At 44.3% G+C, this 18,761-nt stretch overlaps 1 protein-coding gene across 1 annotated transcript in view; it reads left to right on the top strand.

Moving 5' to 3' along the window:
* ADGRB1 (adhesion G protein-coupled receptor B1) overlaps nt 1-18,761 on the top strand; it is a gene marked incomplete at its 5' end in the record, with an annotated part of 209,848 nt that overhangs the window by 81,729 nt on the left and 109,358 nt on the right. Inside the window, 5 exons of the mRNA XM_080338844.1 lie at nt 415-523; nt 1,812-1,955; nt 4,967-5,042; nt 9,167-9,269; nt 11,506-11,549. Of these exons, the coding sequence (XP_080194970.1) occupies nt 415-523; nt 1,812-1,955; nt 4,967-5,042; nt 9,167-9,269; nt 11,506-11,549 (476 nt within the window). The remainder of the gene's footprint in view (nt 1-414; nt 524-1,811; nt 1,956-4,966; nt 5,043-9,166; nt 9,270-11,505; nt 11,550-18,761) is intronic.

Genomic DNA, 18,761 nt, shown 5'->3' with positions numbered 1-18,761 from the left:
CTGTTCTAGCATGTATTTTCTTACATTAACTGCAGGAGCAGGATAATAATGAACATCAGGTGTCTCTTACCTGGTCCAGATGGAGTTGTTGGTAATGAGGGTAGTCCCAGTAAAGGAAAGGAGATGGATAGGTTATCTTCTGCTCCAGAGAGTTCCAGATATTTCCCTTTGCTTTGAGATACTGCCCTCCACCTTAAGTTTTATCAGTCTGAATTCCCTATTATTTCTAGATCATTTATTTTTATAGGATTCCTTTTAGGATTTCTCAGTCTTCATTCTTCACAGATCCATAATATTCCATTATATCCAGCATATGCTTCCAGTATACATGTGAGGGTAGAAAGCTTTGCCCTCAAAAAAACGCATGCTGCGCTCATTAGTATTTGTGCTATCAAGTATTTTATCTCTCTGCAGATAGGGCCAAACGCCAGGGAGTTGTTCAGGCTTGTGGAGGATTTCATTGATGTCATCGGCTTTCGCATGAAAGATTTCCGGGATTCCTACCAAGTGACGGACAATCTGGGTGAGTTGATTTGCACCTCCCATGTTGGGTAAAGATCCCAGCAAGCTGTAATTACTATGCAGTATGTGTAGCCTGGGCTGTGGGGAGGGAAATGGGGAAAGGCAGCAGGTGGTGGAACATTAAGAGGTTTAGGGAAAGACATGGATGATCATAAATATAGGGTGGCTTTTCTCCAAATAATTTAGGTCTTCAGCATGGAGAAGAGATGTCCATGGAGAGATCTGAGAGATATCTATAGAAACATGAATGGAGAACAGATGATGAATTGGGCAGAAGTGATTGCTTCCTTTTGTTTTTTTGGGTTTTTTTTTGTTGTTGTTGTTTTTTTTTTTGTTTTTTTTTAACACAAGAGCTTCACAGCAGCCAGTGAAGAGATCAGGCAGCAAGCAAACAGCAGGCGGTATTTGATTTATGCTGTATGCACAATCACAGCATGGAACCTCTTGCCAGAGGATGTTTCAGAAGCCAAAAAGTACAGATGGGTTCATGATGGGATTAGGAAAATGCACAAAAGAGAGGTCCATTGGTTGCTGTTAAAGTTAATGGTCTGGATACAGCCACTAGCTGAGGAAGTCCTGCTGATTGCTGGAAGCTGAAAGGACAGACCAAGAGATGTCTTGCTCTGTTCTTTCTCACACTTCTTCTCTAAGCAGCTGCTATGGGCCATTCCTGGAGACAGGATGTTGGAATAGACTGACCTCTCTTCAGCCAGTTTTAGTACAGGCAGGTCCTTTTCAGTGAACAGAAGAATGAGCCTTAATAATTAGTTTTGTCTTTCTTCGTGTATAAACATTACCTGAAGAAAAAATAATGTCATCATTGAATGCTTTGGGTTGGAAGGGACCTTAGAGATCATCTAGTTCCAACTCCACTGCCAAAGGGGGGGTGCACTAGTCCACTACACCAGGCTGCCCAAAACCCAATCCAATCTGGCCTTGAACACTTCGAGGGATGGGGCATCCAAAACATCTCTGGGCAGCCTGTTCCAGTGCCAAAACATCCTCGTAGTGAAGAATTTCTTCCTTTTAATTAATCTAAATCGCCCCTCTTTCAGTTTAAAGCCATCGCCCCTTGTTCTATCACCTTATGTCCTTGTAAAAAGTTCCTCTCTTTTTACAAAAGCTTTTTTGTAGATCCTCTTTAGGTCATCACTCCCACAGCTACCAAGATCCAGCCTCACTTGTTCTGCTATCCGATATCCCACTATTGCCTCCAATGGGTTTTTTAACACTTTTCAATTCATTTAAGCTGGTTTTGCTTACTGGTTTTATTTCTTGCTTCTCTCTAGTCCTCGGCATTCACAAACTGCCTGCTAATGCAGCAACAGACATCACCTTCCCCATGAAAGGCTGGAGGGGCATGGTGGACTGGGCCAAGAATTCAGAGGACAAGGTCACTGTCTCCAAAAGCATCCTGTCTTCAGGGCTGACAGGTAGGCTCGCAACCAGGGCAGCCCAGAAGAAAATATTTTCGTCATTTCTACAAAAGTTTGCTTCCATTTGGTTGGTCTTCAAATTCTCCTTCCAGCTGAGCTGGATTTACTCACAAAACCTTGGACACCAAAATAATTTCTGGGTGTAAATAAGGCCTTCAGATTTGGCCTGGCCAAGAGTCAAATCTAAACTCCTTCAAAGGTTCAGGGGCAGTTTTTTTGTGTGGATGTGGATATGTATCTTTTTCCCAAATAAGCAGCATATTTAGAAAAGAGCAGGAGTCAGCACAAAAAAGTCAAGGCAACACATTAATGATTCCTTCTTCCAAGGCTTCCGAATCTGGGAAAAAGTGAAAATATATCTGCTGGGTCACTCTAGTTTCGATGCATGTGGGTGCTGAGCTGAGTCTTCAATCCTCTGCAGGGCATGTTGGGTGCCGAAATGAGTCTCTCATGCCTTCCTAAATATTCTGGGTTGCCATTAGGGACAGGGAATGGTAGTTATCACTGTGGGTGCCATATAGTCATGGTTAACCAACACAAAAAAGGCATATGTATTGGCAGTATGATTCTGGCCAGTAGGCAAACAATGTTGTAGATGTCCTCCAAGACTAAATCCAGGCCTGATAGGACTATGTAGGTATACACAGCTGGGGGTCAGCACATCAGACTGAGCAATTGGTGGGTCTGGATTTGCTGCATGGAGAAGCTTTGCTAGATTGTGGGTTTATGGCAGTCGTGAAGTTTTCTGCTCTCAGAAATGAAAAGCATGGCCATTTATCACTGGGGTCATTGGCTCCACAGTAAAGCATGCACATGAGCTCAGTGTGGAGGCAGGAGTGCTGGGTGCATCAGCTACGCTGGCCTCACTGCCAGATCTGAAAGGAAACCTGAAGGGTTCAGGGGTGCTTTGCTCAACCATTCAGCCTTTACCTGGATGCGAGTCCCAGGAATCAACATCCTTAAGCTTCTCAGCTTCTGGTAGAAAGCTTTAGCATTTGGCAGGATTGAGCCCTGGGTTTTCAAAGGCAGGACCTTAAGCTGGACTTGTTGCTGGGACAGTAGGTTTTACTTGTGGATGCTCTTGTTCTGTGTGTAGAACTAGTGACTTTGAGAGAGAAAGATGCTCGCTTCTGCATCAGGCTACACTGTCCTTCCTTGGGACAGAGGCCTGGGACTATGAGTTGTTGCTGTCAGAAAATCTTTGGCTTTTTCTTGTCCTACCAGGGCCTCTTGTCATGGACTTCCCTACTGGGGCTAGAAAAAACACAGCAATCATTTCTACCTACAGAGGCCAAGAACAATTGAGATCCCCAAGGACAAACAATCACTGGCAGACCAAGGATCACATCCAGCACTCCTTGTGCTTTGTTGTGCCTTGAAGACAGCATTGTCTTCCTGGGAGAAGACATCAGTCTTCTCCTCTCTGTGGCTTCCTGAGTACCACCCAGAGCTCTACTGCCTCTGCTTTGTTCAGTGTCCAGTGCTGATGGTATCTTTTTGAGGGTTTACTCAGTGATTAACAGTGGAGATGTACCTCTGTTAGTTTTGATCCTTACTTTTCTTTGACCACAGGGAATAGGTGCAACTATCCCAAGCAAAGTGATGGAGATAGGCAGCTTGCTGAGACCAAAGTTGGACCCTCCTCACTGCTGGGAGCTGACTTTGGACAGCTGAGTTCAGTGGACCAGCACTAATTTACATATTAATAGTTGGGTTATGTGACTTGAGTTACAGGGTGTATAAATACTGCTGGTGAGTGAACATCACTGAGTCGTTACATGACCAAAATGCACTGCTTTTTCAGCTAGGTAACATGTCAAAGGATTTATTTTTTGTACACCAAGCTTTCACCTTGATTACAACCAAGATCCTTTTCCTTCCTTGGAGGGTGCTGTGATAACCAAATCAACTTAAGATTTTGCTTGCTTACAGTATCATAGGAGCACACATTGCTTCTGTAAATGCCTTATTGCATCCTCTGAGCACAAAAAGGGAAAAATCTCCTTGAAGGCATCAGGATCCCTGTTTGCATAGGACTTCATGGAAAAGGCCAATAGACTGTGTTGGCTTTCTTAAAGAAGCAAGTTTTATGCAATTGCTCTGCAAGCCTGTCCGTCAGTCTCTCCTAGTTATGTTTTCACCAGCTATCTCGCCCGAGCCCAGTTTGACAAAGAGGAAGACAGACATGCAAAGTTGTGTCTGCCCTGCACTGATGGACAAGGTGCACTGTAAGTTCAACCTCAGTACAAGATATCAGAGAAGTCCCACATCAGGGTGCTTCCACAGGCCTCCGCAACTCTGCTTTTCACCCAGCCACTTGCTTTTTCTCCCCCGGAAAATCCACCACAGAGCTGCCTCTGTCACGCGTGCTTTTTTCCGGGGAAGTTGTTGCTTTTTGCAGCTGGGCATCACAAAACAGAGGAGGAGGAGGAGGAGGCCAAATGACGTGCCCAGAAGTCACACAGACCATTCAGAGGCTCATTTGGGACCATGGCCCCCCCAGCCTCCCAAGGCAGTGCATGAGTTGTAGGGTCAGACTGGGCACAGTGGGACATCCCTGCTTCTTGGCTGCCCTTGTCAACTTGAGCATAGCTCTTCTCTCTGATGACTTGATAGTTGCAGACAGGTCTAAACACATCTGGGTGGCTGCAAGAGACCTTTCTGCCCTGTAGATTTGTCCGCTGTGGTGCTGTTGGAGGGATTAGTGGGGTTTCTGAATGGGCCAGTGTGAGGCTGGTCATTTGGTATGAGTGAGCTTTGCATGAGGGCAGACACCTGAGGCATCAGGTCACTCCAAGGGTGCTGAGGACTTCCTTGGAACCAATGGAGACCTGCATGGTGACAGCAGGCACTGCATCCCACCATGGTGATGCTGGCATTGGCTGTTCCCCAAACAAGATCCCATCTATGTGAGATCTAATCCTGCCCCTGGATGTCCTGTGAGGACAGCTGACATCCCAGTTGTTTCAGTGCTGTTATCTTCTTCCCTTTCTTTTGGTGTTCTGCAGAGACAGACGACTCCTCCGTCTTCGTGGTGGGGACCGTGCTGTACCGGAACGTGGGCAACATCCTCTCCCTCCAGAGGTAAGAGGGGCTGCCTTGGGAGGGCGAGCAGCTGGAAAATCACTAAGCTTTCCTACCCATCTCTCTGGCTGCAGAGCCCTGGTCTTCCAGGGAAATAGCAAAGGTCACTGGAGGCAAAAAAAATAGACTTTGACTTGGTACTGCAAATGTTTTCGTCCCCCTCCAGCTGATGCTATGTGTTCAGGTGGGGCCAGGCTCACGTATTGCAGGCATCGCTTACTGCAAAGGCAGGAAGGTTTTCTCCATCCATGTGCAGCACCATGCACCCCAGATGTGAGGGGAGGCACAGCGCGCTTGCCACTGCCACATCCCTGCCTGCCACCCTTTGCCCTCCAGAATGGATCCTCACGCTGCCCTCCTCGTCACGAGGGATTTTAGGAGGCTTAACAGATGGGGAAAGCTCAGCTGCCCTGATCCTCCCAAGCTACCAGGATGCTGCCAGCTGCACTGAGCCCTTTGAGAGCATCACGGCAGAAAACAGGCTTGGAGAGAAGAGAGAAGCATAGCAGCACGCCTGGCTGCACATGTCCACCATGTTCCCGGCTGCTGCAAACTGCCTTGGGCACTGAAGCTTTTGTGTTCAGCGTGCCCTTTCCTTTTCTTCGCTCTCTTTCTTTCTCACTACCTTGCTCTTTTTTTATTTTTTTTTTGGTGAGGCTGGTACTGAAGCAGTAAATTAAGCATCCTAAGGCACCTTCTAAATCTGTTCTGCACTGATTAGCTTGAGCCCATTTACCATAAACACCAGGGCATCTCTCCTCACTGATAATCATTTAAATACCTACAGATTTAGCACTGGAAATGGCAAAAGAGCTCTGAGTGAGTGCAGAGAGGAATTAGCAAGCCAGCCAACTGTATTCTGTAATATCTTCCATTACAGCACTGGGAATTAGATCAGAAAGGCAATAAACATCATTGGCTCAAATGATCCAGTGGTATTTCAGCTTTCTCTGGCCAAGCAGTGAATGAGCTCTGATAACCAGCAGCTGCAGAAGCCATAGCCTCTGAACAGCTTTCCCACAAGAGATCTGATTTAAGATGTTTCTTAATTAAAGGACAGTCTCTCTTTAAAAGGATCCAGAGTCCTGAATCACCTGTGGAGAGTCAAAAGAAAACAAAAAAACAAAAACAAACAAACAAACAAAAAAAAATCAGCAGAACAGTGCCTCTTACTTCACCACTGTGCAAATGAACACAGAAAAAGAGAAATATCTTTAAATAACTATGTAGCTGTATAGCACCTGCCTATGGGGTAAAAATATTTCTGATCACAAAGAAAAGCAGTTATTCCTGGGTACACACAAGCAATAAGGACCCAGATCCTGGATTTGACCACACTGATTCGATGCAGTGTGATTTTTTTCAAGAAAAGAAAGGAGAAAAGGAAAGAAAAGAGAAAGGAAAAGAAGAAAAGAAAAGAAAAGAAAAGAAAAGAAAAGAAAAGAAAAGAAAAGAAAAGAAAAGAAAAGAAAAGAAAAGAAAAGAAAAGAAAAGAAGAAAAGAAGGAAAAAGTAGTTTTCACAGAGCAAACAACACCAGCTCTGCTTTTCCTAATTGTCTCAATTTCAATTTACCTCCCCCAAGCAACAATTCCTTATCTGAGCCACATGTTGCTTTGTTCCCTCAGATCCAGAGAACCCTGTGGTTCTTGGCAGCTGTGATAATTAAGATGGGATACACATGATGCCTGATTTTCCAAGCCAGGGAGGTGAGCAGCATTTGATCTCAGTTGAGCATCACTGCAGAACACACGTGCAGCAGTTGGAGAGTCAATGACCTGGCACCTGACAGCCTCGTGTACCAAACAGCATTTTTACAACTCTTTGCATACTCTTTATGGCCATGCAAGAGCCCTCTGAGTTTGTTTGATCTCCTGTCCAAGCCAAATCTTGATGTGTTTTATTTTCTTCCCAGAAGCTGGGTTGCAACATGTTTTTCTGAAGGACGACTCATCTTCTTCCTGAAAGATTCCCCGTGATGCTGAGTCCCTCACCTCCCCCGGCAAGCTGCTCAGATGCTTAATTGCCTTCTCTGCTAGGAGACTCTCTCTTATTTTAAAGCTGAATTTGTCTGACTTTCACTTCCAGGCACTGGGCCTTCAGGTGGGCGACTGAGAAATCCCTCACATGCAACAAGCTGTCAGACTTGCCTTTCAACAAAAATCTTTTGTCTGGTTTTCTGGCACCTGGTTTTCTGGATCAATTTTGTGTTTCTCCTTTGTACTCTCTTCTCTACTTCCCCGTCTTGAAGTGGAATTGAACCCAACAGTACAGTGGCACCCTGACAAGAAGGGATGCATAGAAAAGATGACTATTTTATCCCCTTGTTCCTGCACAGGATCACTTCTGTCCTTTCTGTCACAGCTCTTTTCACTGAAGTCAATGACCCTGGATACATTCTGGGTCACAGATCCCTCAGAGCGGAGCTTGTACCTCTCCGTGCAGACCTTGCTCTCTCCAAGCTCGGATGCCTTTCCTGACTCATGGATGCACTGGAATAACTTCTGGTTGGACTGTGACTACTTGGCCATTAAGTCATTTGTCCTCAGCCTTCAAAAGGATATTTCTATGTCACTTAGTTGTTCATGCAAATATTCAACAGTGCTGAGCCAAAGACTGACCCTTACAGACCCAGCTGCTAATGAAGACATGCCCTGGTGTTTACCTTTCAGCAGCTCTTGGCTTTAGCTTATCTGCAGTTGCCTCTATTTCAAAGCTTAGAGCTGATATTGGATCCCCCTGGCTTCCTCTTTTACTCTTCCTTTGTAAACTGATATTGTTCTTTATTGCTTATATATATATATATATATATATATTTAAGAAAATGTTATTTTTTTTTCTTTACCCTGATAAAACAATGTTGTTCTTCCCTCTGGTGTCAGTGCAACAGTGGCTTTCTGAGCATCCACTTACACATCCCTGGATGATTCCAATACTTTCTGTTTTGTTTGCTTGGTTAGATGTTTTTCCAACTTGCTATTAAGCAAGGGTAAATCTTTTCCATGTAATTCTTTTGTAAAAGGCACAATAAGACCCAGAAAGAAAAGTGAAAGATTTTGCCAATGCCTGTAGATTTTATGAAGATTCAGATGGGGAAAGATTACTCTTGCCCATGGGTGCCAGAAGGGCTAGGAGCACAGAATCACAGAACCACAGAATGTTAGGGATTGGAAGGGACCTCGAAGATCATCTAGTCCAGTCCCCCCGCCGGAGCAGGAACACCTAGATGAGGTTACACAGGAAGTAGTCTGATGCTTGGTTATTATTCTACTACCAGTTCCTTCATGTTGAGTTAACAGGCAGCATTTTCAAACACCGGTTGAAATTTTTTTTATTTAAACTTTTCCTTATTTAAACACCCAAGTCTTTTCCTGATGCAGAAATGCAATGAACCCCCGTGTATTTAGGTGTCTAATGTCCCAGGAAATGTTGACAAAGAGTTTGACTTTTCAAGGAGCAAGAGCACAGGTATGGGAGATACCTCCTCCTTTATTGCCCCTCACAACAGCCAAATCTCCTAGGGCTGACAGATTTATTAGAGTATTTTTCTGGGCATAGACATTTACACATCCACATGAAAGGTTTGCCCTTCCCCCTTTTTTTTTTTTTTTTTATCCTCAGAGAATGGAGATACACACCAGTGCCTGAACCGGGCAGGATCATGGGCTGATCCATGGATTTGCTCTTAATGGCCACCATGACCAACACTTACTGCAGTGCAGATTAAGCCAGCCTTTCAGAGGGGAAATGGGTGTTGTTTTTCAAAGGATATTAAATGAACTCTGTTTCCTCATGTCAGGGAAAGAAAATGGGTCCAGGATCATTTTAATACTGGGATAGATACAGCCTTTAAGTCCAAAGGCTTTAGGGGTATATGTGGTTCATAAAATGGTCTGATTTCCTGGAGTAATAAATGTAAAGTATCTATGAGGAGAGATCAAAGGGCAGAGGATGGGGTCCATCAGCAGCAAGTGTCTTTGATGGTATTTTAAGGTAAAGGGGTCAAGTCCTTTTGCACTGTGTACACCAAACCTTGCAGCACCAGTGACCAATACAGCGGGATTCACCGCTCTGCAAAACTCCCTCTGTCCTGTTTAAAGCATCTCTTTCTCTTCTTCTTCCCAGGAACAGCACTGTTCTGAACTCCAAAGTCATCTCCGTGACTGTGAAGCCATTTCCTCGGTCTCTTCTCACACCCCTGGAAATTGAATTCTCTCACCTGTACAATGTAAGTCTTTCCTAGGAACCTGCACCATTCCGCACCTGTGTTTGCTTCTGCATAGCAGGAGTCATAAAATCATAGAACAGTTAGGGTTGGAATGGAACTTCAAAGGTCATCTTTGAAGAATTGCTGTGAGTTTTATTGGTTTCTTTTTTCATTAGAAGCTACAGCTGTAGAACTTCAAATACTATATAAACCACCAAAATTACCCCAAAATGATGTAATAATATAATAGAAAAAATGCATCCCTAAACTAAAATTTGCATCTCCTCTTTCCTTTGTGTGCTGATCCGTTTTTAAAGCACTTGTAAGATTTGTTATTCTGAGGCTAGAAGATAGACTCCAGTACTCTTGCGGAAGCACACGTTGTATTCCTACTGGCTGATAAATCTGTAGCATTTAACGAGAGAAAAGTAATCCAGTTCCATCACATAAATAAATAATAAAAATAATCTCTTCTTGGGGAAATAGTGAGGTCAGTTAATTTCATTACATTGATCAAAGTGATCACTTCCTCCCTTTTTTTGTCTTATTGAAATATTTTTTGGTCTAACCCTGTCGTGTTGTGAGATAGTTTTGTTAAATCCTAAGTTGTCTATGTAACATGAAAATCAGATTTTTTCAGGGTTCACATCTATAAGGATTTGCCAAAAGCCAGAATTTTTTTTTTTTTATATATATAATAAATTTAAATCATAGTCCGTTATAGTCCATCCATAGTCCAACTCCCTTGCCATAAGCAGGGACATCTTCACCCATATCAGGTTGCTCAGAGCCTCATCCAGCCTGGCCTGGGATGTCTCCAGGGATGGAGCATCCACCACCTTTCTGGGCCACTGTTTCACCACCCTCATTGTAAAAAATTTCTTCCATATGTCCAAACTCTATCTCCCCTCCTTTAGTTTAAAACCATCACCCCTTGATCTGTCACAACAGGCCCTGCTAAAATGTCTGTCCTCATCTTTCTTATCGGCCCCTTCTAAGTACAGAAAGGCCACAATACTGTCTCCCTGGAGCCTTCTCTTCTCCAGACTGAACACCCAACTCTCTCAACCTGTCCTCACAGCAGAGCTGTTACAGCCCTCCGATCATTTTTTGTGGCCTTCTCTGGACCTTCTCCAACAGGTCAAATGTATTGGTGTAAGGAATACTTGACTCCCAATCCCTCTTTGCCAATGCAAGACCTTTCAGTCTCCCTTAATGCAGGCTGCAAAGGAACTTGTCTACCACCCTGAGATGGGGCTGGTGTTGGTGTCCTGTTGTTGCTCAGTACTAAGGATGCACTGTATGGGTCAGCCTTGCAAACCATGTGCTCTGTGCTGCTTGTTCTGGCATTGCCAGTGCAGGAGGAAGGTGAGAGAACTGCTTGCACAGAGAACACGGGCAAACTTGTCCCATGTTCACATCACTTCATTGTGGGCATGATCAAGGGAGAAGAACCATCTACTCATTAAAAAATGGGCTATAACAATGATCTTCCTTAAGAAGGGGAATGGAGAGGTTTCTTCTATTAATACTTGCAATGTTCTTTGCAGTCCTAAGATACAACTGGAGACATGAATGTTACTGTTGTGATTGGTGCTTTAAAATACAGTCAAAGATCCCCTGCAGGTTCCTCTGCTTAACCCTAAACAGATATACATGATGGATGTTTACATAACCCAAAGCCTGTTCTTGTTGTGGGTTTCAGGTGTCCTCCTGAGGCTCTGCAACATGAATATTTGATCCATCATTTCTTTGCTTTGAATTTTCCTGGAAGGGTTTTCCGAAGTGGTCTAAGACAGCTGCAGCTGGAGTCACCGTTAAACTTCCTTCAGGTGGCTTTAAACACACCTGACGAGGTGCAGAGCTGTGGCTCTTCTGAGTACTGTGTCCCACAAAAGCACATGTTGTATTTGATCCACTTTCCAGAAGGGAGCAGCAAAAGGATTCTGTGTGAGAGAAGGAAAATTAAGAACATCAGTTAAGTCAGGAAAGATTCAGAGTCAAATCCTTCTACAGTGGTGTTGGAGCAGAACAAACGGAGGCTGATTTTACTCTTAACTTTCAAGCCAAGGATGAAAGAAGTTATTCCAAGGACACAGATATGTGCCTTCCCATCTAGAGTATCACAAACACACCGTGTTTAGAAGAGTGAAAGTTGTTCTACAGGACCTGCATGTTTCATTTTTCTTGTTCCAAATGCCCCATAAACAACACAGCACCGATTTGCTTCATATTTTCTTTTCTTCTCTCCTGGCAGGGAACCACCAACCAGACCTGCATCCTGTGGGACAAAACTGTTGGGTGAGTTCTGTAGCTTTCTGTTCACTTTCATGGACCCATGTTTTTTGGGGGGTGAAATTATAATTTTAGCAGTTATGTGTGAGTCTATCTCAGCCTTGGCTCTCTCTACTAGTTTTTTTCCTTGCTTCTACATCCATAGCTGGCAAACTCCTCCACCATGGTGAGTTGTGGTTCTTCCTTCACACAGATGCACCCCTGCTCTCTGCGTTTTCTTTTTGTGCCAATTGAAGTGGGTCTTATATTTAAGGATCTGCAATTAGATGTTGTCAGTATAGCCTGTGAAGTGTCTTCTGTGCCAGGAGCATCATCTATCTGCACCAGGAAACATCTCTCAGTGTCCAAGCAAAGATGTTCATGTGTGCTTCTGTTCACAGAGAGGGGTGTTTGTGTTTTCCTGTGATACTTTGGACCTGACTTACATTTTTCAAAAGTGGCCTCTAATGTTCGCCTATTCCAATTTTGGATTTTCCTGCATGAGGAATATGTGAACTGTGATCCAGGACAGTGAAGTCATTCACAGATTTCCCTAAATTGAGCTTGGCATACAAACACTTGGCCCTCTTCAGTGCTTACCCCAAATTGTGTGCCATAAGGAAAGTAATGCAAAATTAGAGCCCAGTGATGCAAATATGACCTGCAGTGGTGAAATACGTGTTGTGTTGGTGTGATACAGTAAAATTATTTCTGCAAGTATTCTTGCAATGACTGGTGCTGTTCAGGAGGTGTTGAGTGATGTGGTTGTGGTCAGCAGGAAAAAAGAAGACCCAACTTACCAGAAAGAGTCAGGCTTATAAATCCCATACGGGAACTGGTTGTCAGAGAGTGTACATCTTAGAAAAAAAAAAAAAAATACACTCTGAAAGTGTGGTCTTAAATCCTTAGTGAGCTGGACAAGGATACAAAGTGTTTGATTTAGTGGTGTTTTTACTCCATTGACTTTCGTATCTCAGTTTGAGGACCAACCTGAATCATTTTCTGCTTGCAGTCAGTTTCTCTCCTTGAGATCTCATGCATTTGACATGTACTTCTGCATTTATTATTATTATTTATTATCATTATCTGCAGTATCTGAAAAATCATTCTATTTTTCTCCTTTCATGGTCCATTAAATAGCATATACACAACTAGGCAGGCAACATATTTGCAGCCAGATTACTGTTCTTGTTGTTCTGTGATTAATTTGGCACATATGAGTGGATCCAAAGCAAGGCTGAAGAACCCAGAGGGACCCTTTTCTTGTGCAGTCACACCTACGTTGTAGCCCAGGGCAGAATTGTTACCTCTGAGTTATAGTGAAAAATGTTCAAGCATTAGAAAATGGCTGGGATGCAGGAGCCCCTTGTGTGCTATGTCGACCCTACATGCAGTGAACCTTCATGGAATTAGTAAAATGGGATTTTATTATATTATCTATGTGTTAGAGTCTGTAGATCAGCCCAGAGAAGAGGGTTGTATATAGATGGGCAAAATCAGGAGGAGACTTGGATGGGAGCTGGCCTGCTCTGCTAAATCTGCTGTCTCTCCATGCTGGAATGGGATTAAAGCACTTGTATACAAACCCATTTTTGGCAAGTAAAGGCAGAAGCTGGAACCAATGCACCTTCTGGTCTGAACAGCATTTCATTGTTCTTGGCTTCCTATGTCCTAGAGAGTTTTATCCAGAAAGATGGAGCTAATGCCCTGCTACACTCAGAGCTGAATTTAATAAACTGTAGTCTGAGCAATAAAAGGGCAAAATCCATTTTGCACATGGTTGGATCTGAGGGAGAATGGCAGCATTCAGGCTGGGTACCTATCTGTCAGAGCTGGCACTGAAAGGTGCTTGGTACAAGAAAGATGAAGGGTTGCCCAGCACTGAACTTGGCTTGAGAGGCTTGAATGTCGTTGCTGATCTGGAGGCAAAACAGTGCCCGGTTCAGCATCGTCACCTCTGCCTTGTCCTAGGAGTTCTGGCTGGTCTATATATTAATACTTGCTCCCAAAGCCTGGCAGCTTGTTCAGCTGCCTGTAATCTCTCTGAGAGCTTGAGGAATGTTTTCAGTCTTTAATACTTGCAATTCCATGATATCAAAAGATGGGCTAGATGCTAAGAGTTGGACAGACAATTTCTTGGCTCCAACACCATCGTTCAGTTGTCAAGGATGGTTTCCAAAACCCCAGCAGATTTGTTGCACAAATGTTGCCACTAAGACTGGTTTTGGTGTGTGTTGGGGGATGTGTGTGCATGTCTTCAAGTGTTTTCAACCAGCATTTGCAATCCCAAGTGCTTGAAAAGTCAAAAATGCCGGTGTCAGCAGATTTTGCTAGGGGATGTTCCAAAGCTAGATCCAATCTGGAGCTGCAAAGTTGCTTGTGAAACATTTTAAATCTGATTTGCTATCACTGCCACCTCCTGGGAAAATGTAATGAAGGGCATACTATGCAAACCCTATTCTTCAGGCCTGAATGCTCACCTCGAACTTGAACAGTGCTCTGGAGATCTCAAAGGTTTTGCATCACAGTTTTGGATGATTGTTTCTTGTTCGGAGCAAGGATTTCTAGGTTACACCCTGGACCTGTTTGTTGCCTTGTTCATGGTAGAGATCATGACTGGTGACTCTGAGATGGGAATCCCTGAGGTTCAGCTGCATTTATGCAGGTTTCTCTCTTTGTTCCCACCTTCTCCTTCCTGCCACCCCTCCTCCTTAAATTGGAAATATTGATCAGTCTGATAAAATATTTGTGCAAGTGGGTGAATCTCTGGAAACCACATTTCCCAGCTCTGACTAATTTAATGGATATACAGCTTCATTTCTCTCACTGTTATTCAGCGTGTCCTATTCCCTGTACAGCCCAAGCCAGCCTCTCATGGTGTTGCTTGCTCGGAAGACATTGATGTCTCTTAAGCTTGCTCTTTTACAGCATCTTCATACTCCTGCTCCAAGGCTGGCTGGCCATGGGGACCTTCCCTGTGTTCACAGTCATCCATATAAGGCTGTGGATCTTGGAGATCCAAACTCCACCTGACTCCACTGAACCAACCTCTGGATTTAACCCCTTGCAGCTAATGTGACTAATCAGGTACAGAGGCAGGAAACTCAAGGCAATCCTCACATGAGAGCTTCTGCTTGTTACTGCAGCCACCTGAGCTTTCCATTCCATCCAAAACGTGCCACAGCCCTTTACAGGCCACTTAAAATCCGTGGGCCATGAAGGCCTGAACCGTAAAATTGTAATTATAACAGAAAATTGTCATGTGGGCATGTGCTTCCTCCAAGACAGAGTTGTTGAAAGAAGAACCCCTGAGTGTTCATTCATTTACATTTAGATAGATATTTAAGCTTGTAATATTAATAATGGATTTTTGATTTATTAATCCCAGCCCCTCTGAGTGACTGCTAGATTCGTGGGTGGCACTTCTGCATCTCTTTTCTCTTCTTGTTGCCCCAAACTCCTCATGTCATGAAATAAGAGAAGATCAGGGACTAATTTCTGTTGTGTTGGGTGCTGCGAGTATGATTAATGAGTTTAAGCTCTGGCTGGGTAAATTGAAAGCTGAAATTGGAGGGTGATTTGGGATTCTCTGGTTCTCCTCCAAGGGTATTCATCTGGACTAATTATTAGCTGCTTAACCCTGCTGAAATTAAAACCCAGGCAGGATCTGGTCTCCTGCTCCCTCTTTCTCCTGCTGGGACAGGATGAAGGGAGTTGATGGATTAAGTCATCTTATGTGCTTTCATGTTCTTGTGCATCACTAGATTTGTAATTCTTGCCTGTCTTGCACTGGTGCACAGCAGGATTGCCATGTGGCATGGAGAATGGGGAGATAGGTGCCAAAGTTTGTTGTTAGAGGCGATAGCATTTCTTCATGGCTGCAGCAGAAGATGTGGGATTGATTAGTATTGCAGAGCAGTCCTGCTATCACATGGGACTGATGACTTTGTGTATTCAAACCTCCAAAGCTGAGTTTTGGTGTTCTTTCAGTGTGGGATCAGCTCAAATGATGGGGACGGTTGTGAGATGAAAGGGAGGAGTCACAAACCATCAAGTGTCTGCAGACAGGGTGAGAGAGTTGGGATTGTTCAGCCCGGAGAAGAGAGGCTCCAGAGACACCTTGTTGTAGCCTTTCCATGCTTAAAAGGAGCCTGTAAGAAAGATGAGGCCAGACATTTTAGCAGAGTCTGTTGTGATAAGACAAGGGGTGATGTTTTTAAAATAAAGAGCGGAGATTCCGGCGAAACAGTTTTTTACACTGAGTGTGGTGAAACACTGGCCCAGATTGCCCAGAGAGGTGGTGGATGCCCCATTCCTGGAGACATCCCAGGCCAGGCTGGACAGGGTTCTGAGCAACCTGATCTGGGTGAAGGTGCCCCTGCTCATGGCAGTGGTGGGACTGGATGAGCTTTGAAGGTGCCTTCCAACCCAAACCATTCTATGATTCTGTGATTTTATGAGACTGTCTGCTGCCGCAAATGGACCCACAGACATTGGTGAATGTTAATTCTCTCCTCCAGCCTACCTGGCCTTGGTGACAGCAGGGTCCAAGCCAGTCAGCTGGGTCTTGTATTTTAGCTCATGACACATGAGTGAACATTGTGCCATACCAGTGTGAAATCCGGTCCCGTGCAGAGGCTGGGATCCAACAGGTCTGCACTGCCAGGAGACCTCTCATCCCACAGGGAATGCTTCCTCTTGGAGGAGCTGCCTGCCTCCAGCCACCAACTTTGCTTCTCTGTCTCCAAGACAAACATAATAGCAAGACATTATAATAATTGATCTTGAGCAGCTTTCCAAACCTTCACAAATATTTGCATAAAAGTTTTTTTGCTCTTGGAAGAAAATGTGTCTCAGGAGTCTGTGCTTTTGATTCAAGGATACTCTTACCTTCCCTTGGGAAAAATCGTCTGTTGCAGTAATTAAAGCCTTTAACCTATCGAACTTAGGAAATGCAGACCTCATTGTTTAGGAAGGTGCCCTATGTGCAGCAAGGTTAGGCATGGAGAACAAGAGGAACAGTGCCTGAGTGAGTGGGGCAAGGCTAAATCTCCTGGCTCAGGGCTGGATCTGATGCTTAGCCAAGGTCAGGCAAAAATCTCCCTTGAGGATTTGCAACTGCATGGTGAGGCATTTTATGACGCTGCCAAACAAAGTAGATTATCAATCTGTCCCAATTTGGAAAGTTTCATTGTCCTAAAATATATCTCACAGATGCTGAGGACAGTCCTGCTCATGGGCTCTTTCCAGACAGGAACCACTTAAGGAACAGGGGATATACTGGTCCTTCAAGAGGACTGAACTGGAGGCAATAAGGAGACAAGGAGGGAATGTGTTGGAACCCCAAAGCTTCATGAGAAATCAGTGCACTCCTCTCCTCTTTGGACTTATGCATGACACATATATTGTATATTTTCTACTACAACACTCTAACCGTTTGCAGGGGAGCAACATTGCCAGTGACATACCCTTCACGGGATCCCATGCATGGTGTTTGTACTGGGGCTTGTCAGTACCCCTATTCCAGCTGCATTGCCCTTAATATCTTCAGTTTTAGCTCCAGCTGCAAATGCTGCCTTTTCTGGGTGCTCCTGTGGAAGTATTGAGGTGATATTTGTGGAAAAAAACAACAACAACAACAAAGAAAAGCTGTGTTGTGCTTGCAAAACCTGTCTACACAAGGGCATGGGGGGAGGTTAATCTGAATATTCCCATTAGTTCCCCTGTGTTAAACTCAGTTAAAAATGCCCCCTAATTCAGCCTGACTGCACTTGTATTGTGCAACCAGGCAGTTTGAATTATAGTCCCATGAGCCTCTTTTGAACCCTGGATGAGAGGAGACAAAATAGGGGCTGATGGAGTGAAACCCAGTCACACCTCTGGAGCCTGAGAATTTATCTTCCCTGCACAACCTGGGCTCTGGGGCTGCTGGAAGCATCAAGCAGTATTACTTCCAGGGGATTATTTTCCCAGGAATCTGCCTTACCCCAAGGCCACCTTTTCCTGGAAACATCTTGTCACCTGGACTTCCAGATGTTGCAGGAAAGAGGTGGACTAGTTCCCTGTTAGCCCAAAGCAGGTGGCACAAGGTACCAGCACACTTCAGTGCTATGTCTATCACAATTTGGGATAAAAGTTGTATTTCTGTGGCCTTTGCTGAGCTTCTGCCTAGCAGTCAGCATTGTCTGTGGGACTGGAAAAGCAGGAGCTGGCTTATTCTCCAACTCCTTTCACAGCACAGGATGCAGGAGAAGCTAAGTAACACAATACAGGACTTCTGCTGTCGTCCAATAAAACATGGTTTAATGGCTTTTGATGTAAGGAAAGGGGGGAAAGAGGGTTCAGAGGCTCTGAATCAAATGCTCCAGCTTTTCCCTTGCTTCTCTAGTAAAGACGTCAATAATGTGGATGGAGCTTATTAATTTTCTTCACGGAACAAGCAGAAGTCATGCTCTGAGTCCTGGAGGATGCTCCCATTGGGAAGGAACTTTTGGTTGAGTGGGTGATTCCCAACCTAAACTCAGTGCTAAATGTGCGCTGTAAGCCAGAACACCATGGGGTTCTGGATGGCTTGTATGCTCACGCATGTGTGTGCTATATATGCATATACAGGCACATATGCAGACTATGTTCAAGGATATAAAAGGATAAGATCATAGAACAGTTTGAGTTGGAAGAGACCTGTAAAGGTCATCTAGTCCAATCCCCCTGCTATGAGCAGAGACATTTTCAACTACTTCAGGTTGCTCAGACCCCCATCCAGCCTGGCCCGAAATGTTTCCAGGAATTAATGTGTGTGAACAAGTGAGTGCTGGTGCTTGAATGTGAGTACGGACACACACGAGTGTGTTTCTGTGCACAAGCAGAGCTGCAGGATGTTGTTGGTGTGTCAGTGTGAACATAAGCACACATGAGGTATGCAGGTATCTGCAAGGACAAGACAATATTTGTATATATGTGTTTGTGTGGACTACATAGAAGTGTACAAATGCTCAGCACCCTCTGTGTGTAAAATTCAGAGCAGAATCACTGTAACTCCACGTACTTCCTTGTTGAATTTACTTTATTCTTCCCCATATGAGCACAAGAAAGTCTGTCTGGAACCAGAACAGGACTTTCCAAACTATTCTGTCTTTAAACCTGCAAATGGCATTGCCATCCTGAGGATATCAGGTCTGTATCCTCTGGAGAATTGTTTGACTTTACTGGGGGCTGAAGGCTGTGGAACAGCCTGTGCAT

Source organism: Nesoenas mayeri (genome assembly GCF_963082525.1).
Source record: "Nesoenas mayeri genome assembly, chromosome: 2".
Classification (NCBI taxonomy): Eukaryota; Metazoa; Chordata; class Aves; order Columbiformes; family Columbidae; genus Nesoenas; species Nesoenas mayeri.
Note: the sequence above shows the minus strand (reverse complement) of the source record. Positions and strands in the feature narration are given on the sequence as shown.